A 6,790-nucleotide genomic window follows, 5' to 3' on the forward strand; every position below is an offset into this window, starting at 1 on the left:
TCTCTTAGTATTGCACTTTAAGTTTTTTCTTGTTGTTTGTTGCTGTTTGTTTGTTTGTTGCATTTCCTTGTGTTCACCATCATGAACACCTTGTATTTGCTTTCTTCTGTTTATCAGTTTGATTGATAATACTCTTATTACTTATCAAAAAAAAGATTTCAAGACATAAAATTGTGACACTCAAATTTAAGTACATGAAGTACTAATATTAAGCAAAAGAAGTAAGTCCAGAAGAACATAAGTAAGAATATATTTTAGAGAAAAACAAAGCAAGAAATTAGTGATATTGAATTCAATGGGATTAAGTACAGATGCCAAGCAACAGAGGTACGTGCGCAGAACGCCACATTAAGGTCAGGAAGTTCACTTCGCTGCAAGAATCTGAAAGATTTCTGGTTGCAACCTTATGGGAATTCAGTAAAATTGATGTTTCTAAAACACAAGGAAAGGAGGATAGAATAACATAACAGGAGAGCCCAAAGGAAAAATAAAAAACCATGTTACATAACAGAAGATTTTTATCAACTACAAACTATCTCAGAAGCCTCAGCTTTAGGCCACATACATATATACAAGGTTACATGCTGAATGCAATGTATGGTCTAATAAAAGTTCGACATAATACACCTACCTGATGGTGACAAACTTATTTGTTCCATGTTTGGCCCAGTGGGTCCTCAAATCAATCTGATTAGAGAAGTCATAACCTTCAGCTGCAAGTTTCTCCAAAACTTTCTTAAACGCTCCTATACTCATCTTTCTCCCTGCAATCCTTGCTCCACGCCTTTTAGTACTCATTGGCAAGGGGTAGATTGACATATTAGTAGTACAACACGCAGATTGCCACCCACCAGAGCCCCATCGATAACACTGCTGAGGTGTCCCAGTACACGAGCAAACTGGGATAGGAATGCCTGATATATCCATGTCAATCCCATTTATTACAATCTCTGTAGTTTTCTTCGCTGCTGACCTCGCACGTGGGGCAGAAGGACTACTCTCGGCCTTTGTTGCACGCGGGGCTCTCTTAGCCTTCTTCTCTTTGGGGGATTTCGGGGGTTTCGCTCCCTGCCTTTTCTTAATAGGTCCATTTTCCTTCTCAACAACCGTCTCTTCTGTACTTATAATCCTTTCATCGTTGGACAAATCAGGTGGTTGTTGAACCATCTGCATATGATGAGCAGAGGATGTCTCTGGCAAAACAGAATAATTTGGGCTTGGTGTGGGTAACACGTTAATAAATTTCTCTCTCTGATTAATCCAAGCATCCCTCATGTAGTCCATGGGGAATGTGGAATGTGAAACCCCAATATCCCTATGGTGAAAAGCTCCATTATTACCACCGGCCATTACAGCAGCATTGCGGCCTCCTATAAGTGGTTTTTCGGGTATGGACGACATAAGTTGAAGACCCAGATGGCCTTTAAGGGATGTTGTCGGTTCATAGTAACCCCAGTTACGCATATTCAAACTATTATCCCCATCCATTGGGTTTGGGACCAAATATTATTCAAAGTAGAAAATGCCCAAAAGATAAAACTACAATCTTTACTTATTTTTTCTAAATCCGTGGCAGGGGCTTTAGCCTAAGAAACAAAAAACCCAGTTGGAAATACAGTCGTCAAAGCTCACAATGGCAAGACTTGCTAAATTAGTGAATACCCACATGAATTGAGCAACAACATCATCTGGGTCAAAAAGTTCTTTGGGAACTCAGATCTCTGAAGAAAGTGAACACAGAAAATGAAAAATTAGATACTGCAAATAGTAATTGATATTTATTTGTTTTAAAGAGTGAAAGATGAGACTTACTTACTTGACAGGAAAAAAAAAATGCTTGTCATTTGAAGATTTAAACCCAAATCACAGACAAAAAAATCAGCCTCTCAACTCAAAATCCTAATCCAAAACCAAACCCAATCAATCAAAACCTCCAAAACCCCAAATTCACAGACCTCAGCAAGAAAAAATATTTGCTCCTCTCTGTGGCTTTGTGACCATCCACCACCAACCACCCCCACAGAAAACCCACCACCGCCGATCGAAACGTAACCCACACCACGAGAGAGAAAACCCAAACCCTCCGACACCGATCCACACCAAAACCCACGAACCACCACTTACCCAAACCACAGCGCTGCCGCAAGGACCACGATAGAGTAAGAGAGAAGAGAGGTCTGACGAGAGAAACAGTAAGAGAGATGTCTGACGAGAGAGACGGTAAGAGAGGTCTGAGAGTGAGAGAGGGACTAGAGAGTCAGAGAGAGAAGACAGGGACGAGAGAGAAGAAATGTCTGAGAGAGAGAAACTAAAAATAAATAAGAGCTCTAGTATCGGCTGTGCTAAATGCTAAGGGCCTATTTGGTAACATAACTCAAAACAATAGTTTTTAGTATTCACGTGCCCTTTTAGAAAGAGATTTATGGTAAAGTTGTTAAAATTTTGTAAAAATACATGTTGGGTGAAAATGTGTAGAAATATGTGTTATGATATTTAAACAACAATTTTCATTATTTAAACACTGTTACTAAACTAGGCCTACATTTCTCATTTTAGGGTATTTAATCATTTCTCATTTAGCACACCAAACACTAAAAAACTAACAACATCACATATTTCAAATGCTAAAGAATTTGGCATAAATGAGCAATTCTACTTATAGAACGATGCAACAAGAATTGTAGATATTTTTTCTTTATCTTATTTCAATTTTTCTCTCTCCTCGTGCATATCTCTTTCTCTCTCCTGTTTGCCTCTCCTCACCTTTCAACTTCTCTCACTCTCTTCTTCTCCCATAAACTCACACTCAGCCTAGCCGACCTCCGCCTATCAATGAACTCACCAAGCCGCTTTCAACTCAAAGATCTCGCTAAGCTGCCGCTCGCCAAGCAACTCACTTCATGTCGCCCACTACAATCTCACCAAGTCTCTCTCGACCCGCCTCTAATATTACCAAGCCAAGTCAACCTCACCACGCCTCTGATCTCTCTTATGGTGGTTGTGGTGATTTTTTTGGGTTGTTTTGATGGGTAGCAGTGAGCTGATTTTGATGGTGGTTGGTTGATTTTGAATGGTGGTTGGTGGTGGTGAGTTATGGTGTGGTGTGCCATGGGTGGTGGTGGCAATGGTGGGTTATGAATAATATATGGGTTTCATATTTATTTATTTTTACATTATAGGAGTTTTTTTTAAGGTTATTTTGATGTGTTGTATATATTGTTTTAATGTGTTGAAGGGAAGAATAGAAGATCTTATGTATGATGTAATGTTAAATGCTATGTTAAAATGGAAAAGGTAGATTTTGATGTGTTAAAATGACATTTGGAATAGCATAGCTAATACTAGTGCTCTAACGGCATTAAAAACTGTTTAAGTTTAAGAACTAAAATTATTAATTTTGAAAATGTCTTGGACCTGGTTGGTATCAGCCCAATCATTAAGGTAAGTTAGTGAAATTTACCCATTAATTTATAATAATTTATACATGTTTGATATTTAGCTTCTAAATTCTTATGACAATCTCCATTTTCTCCCATGCCACCAAAAAAGTCTTTTTAATTCAACTTTTTGTTATCTGTTAGTGTTTTCATGACATTCAAGATTCAAATTTCTCTTCTCATTATAGAGCTATATTTACTTCTACAAAAATTTTAAAGATACAAACTTTGTTACACAATTTACCACAACTTAAACACGTGTTAAGTGATAATTAGATTAATTTTCATCAAGTACTAGTGATGAGCCCATGTGTAAGTAATATAATACAATCACAATTGGACACATATGCTAGTTGCTATAAAGTGTTTGATCGAAAAATAATTGTGTGCTTTTAAAAGTCATCTTTTGTATTATGAAATGGAATGAAGGAGGGAAAGAAATAGAATGAAAAGAATCATTCGGAATATTCATTCAATTTCCTTGTTTGAGAGATTTCATAGAGGGAATGAAAAAATTATTCCTTGTTTGAGAGTTTAAATGAGATGAAATGGAATAGGTAGAAGGGAACACTCATTTCTCCATTTTCCCTCTAACAATACTGTATTTTGTCCAGACTCAATTCATGCATCAAAACAAATGCCAAAATTAGAAGAAAAAAAAAAATCAAAAAAGGTGCAAATTGTAAATTTCAAAGCCAAAAAGGGTAACAAATAAATGCAACATGATTGGATGGTGGATCGAAGGGTCACAACATTCAAATCCCTCTAATAGCAATTAAGACCAAAACCCCTAATTAGGTATGGTAAAAAAGTTGACTTTTTAATCCAATAGTCCGATTGAGTTGAATTTTGGACCATCTCGTAGGTCATATTTTTCCCTTTGAAACGATAGTTCACATATTAAAATTAGAGTTAAAACAGATGAGATATCAATAATAAAACCAAAACCCTAATTAAAATTTCACTCTTTTTTTTTTCCAAGTTAAACAAATTGTTTTTAAACCAACTTCATGCAAAAAACTGTACTGATTAGGCAAAAGTTGGAGCAATTCGATTGAACTAGCTTGAAGTATGGGGTCTCGAACACCTCTTACAAAAAGGACTTAATGATATTTGCCACAGATTGGAAGAAATAAATTTTTCAAGGAAAAACGTCGTAGAATTTCCTGCATAGCGTTACCTACCTTCCTGACACGATATCTTGATGTTCGTAGCTCCAAATCTCGCAAAGTCGGAACTTATGGAACTAGACATCCAAAACTTTCCAGGATATAAATTTTGAAGAAGAAAATGCTAGGAAAGTCCTCTAAACAGTTGCACGAAGATCGGACTAGTATATGGGAAAAAGACGAAATAGCCAGCTAAGGTGTCAAATTAGGAGGCTATGTGATGGTGTACCAGAGCACCATCACATAACTGCCCAAGGTGATGGTGTTGGACAGCTATGTGATAATTTTTTGTACACCATCACATAGCCTCCCATTTTTTAGGCTCCCTTATAAATATCCCCCATTTTTTGTAAAAAAATAATAGAGTTTTTGGGAGAAAAATAGAAAACTACTAGAAAAATCTGGAAAAAGCCTAGAAAATTCTAAAAAAATTTCTCTCTCCTCTCTTTAGGAAACCCATCACAAAAATTTAGCCTCTCTCATCTTTATTGTAATCTTTGTAGGTAAGGTGTAGGGATGGGATAGTTTCTTAATAACTATACCCATCCTATTCCTCTTTTTTTCTTCCTATGTAAACATCATCCATCTTATATATACGAAATTCCATTTATTTGCTTGTTGTCTCTTTCCTTTATTGCTTTAAATTCTTAGCATTTTGTTGTTGTGATTGTGTATATCTATCTCTCTTTTTCTTTATGCTTATATTATTTGTTGTTGATTGTGATATTGTTGTTATGTTCCTAGATAGGTATTGAAACATCACCTAGACCTAGTATGAGAAGTATTCTTAGGGGAAGAAATCTCATCTCTTCTAGGCATCTAGGAACTCTCTACATTTTGTTCATCTACTTATTTTGTATATTGTTACCCCTTTATTTTAATGCTCTTCTCCCCATTCCCTTTACTTTATTGTTACCCATCTATATATATATATATATATATATTAATAGGTAAAACTGAGAGAAAATCCAATTAGATTTCAATTGGATTCTCAATTTTGTGCCATTTGTCCTAGCCAAAACTTTAAAAAAAAAAAATTAATTAGATTATATATTGGAGTCCAATTTTGTGCCATGTATCTTATCTAAATTTTCTAATTTTTGTGCCAAAATAAATGATGCATTAAAATTTAACATGGAAGCCAAGAAAACCACAATAATAATGCTCATTGGCCTAAGCAAGATCATTCCATCTGCACACTTTTATTGGTGAACTCAGTAGACTCTAGAGCTCTTCTAATGCCACTACCAAAACTTAGGAGTCCAATGAGAAAGACTTTAAAAGTAAAACCTCATCTCCTCCTCCTAATTCCATATCATCATCCCATGTCTCCTCCTTCTTCTCTCTTAACCTCTACCAACTAGATCCACACACCGCCCCCTCCTCCTCCTTTTGGATTTCTGAGAGCAAGCCCGGGTTCAAACACAATGTTCAATCCCACTCTTCCTTGCTTCACATTCTCATACATTACCGCTTCATTGGCACCTCCAAGAAGATTCCAATCTCAATGATCAGTTCTTGTCGTTAACCCGATGACGTTGCCTTCTTCTTGGACTTCCTGTACTGCATAACTCGCCAAAAAAAGAAAAAATTTTACTTTCAGTTCTCTTAAGAGCTATAACATGCCGTGAATGAGACTTTTTAGGTTACTCCAAGCAAGCCAAAATGGTTTAAGTTATGTATCGTAGATCCCACTTCTACAAACACACATAGGCACACAAACTAGAGTCCATTAGAAGACTTTTTTATAATAAAAAAAAAGTGCACGTATCTATGTAGGTAACTCTTTAGCTTTTTGGATGGGGATCCAATATGCATAGGGTTGATGCTATGCCATATGTGTATTTTGCAAAAATATGAATTAGATATGGTAATAACATTTGGTTCGAAAATAAAGTAGAAATGTCAGAATCCATGCACAATTGTGATTCTTTTAAAGACATTTTCTTGCGGCATTGCTGTATTTTGGTGCTTTGAGAATCATTAACATGTGTCTTAACAAGGGCGATTCTATATTTATCTGATGTAACCATGGTTTTTCATGTGGATATCATTTAAATAGATGAAAAGTTCAAATGGATAAAACCCTATGGAATAATTTACTGTAATTTATTTCTATCATTATTATTATAGCCACATGAGGTTCACGATGGACAAAGAATAATAGAACAATTTTTGGCTGTT

At 35.9% G+C, this 6,790-nt stretch overlaps 1 protein-coding gene across 2 annotated transcripts; it reads right to left on the reverse strand.

The window, feature by feature from the left end:
• Positions 1-281: 281 nt before the first annotated feature.
• On the reverse strand, positions 282-2,272 carry LOC115964180 (protein BASIC PENTACYSTEINE2-like). Of its 2 annotated transcripts, none has more exons than XM_031083536.1 (2): positions 1,813-2,272; positions 282-1,721 (listed from the first exon to the last, which is right to left on the reverse strand). In XM_031083536.1, the coding sequence occupies exon 2, from the start codon at positions 1,486-1,488 to the stop codon at positions 628-630; it is 861 nt and encodes a 286-aa protein (XP_030939396.1). In that variant the 5' UTR covers positions 1,489-1,721; positions 1,813-2,272; the 3' UTR covers positions 282-627. The 2 variants fall into 2 exon arrangements, with proteins under 2 accessions (XP_030939396.1, XP_030939395.1); XM_031083535.1 differs by having other exon boundaries at positions 1,817-2,268.
• Between the last annotated feature and the right edge of the window lie 4,518 nt (positions 2,273-6,790).

The sequence above is a fragment of the Quercus lobata genome, chromosome 10, assembly GCF_001633185.2.
Source record: "Quercus lobata isolate SW786 chromosome 10, ValleyOak3.0 Primary Assembly, whole genome shotgun sequence".
NCBI classification, from domain to species: domain Eukaryota; kingdom Viridiplantae; phylum Streptophyta; class Magnoliopsida; order Fagales; family Fagaceae; genus Quercus; species Quercus lobata.

What these genes read in the sequence shown, in the direction of transcription:
- LOC115964180 (XM_031083536.1), bottom strand. Translation starts at nt 1,488, where the DNA reads ATGGATGGGGATAATAGTTTGAATATGCGTAACTGGGGTTACTATGAA.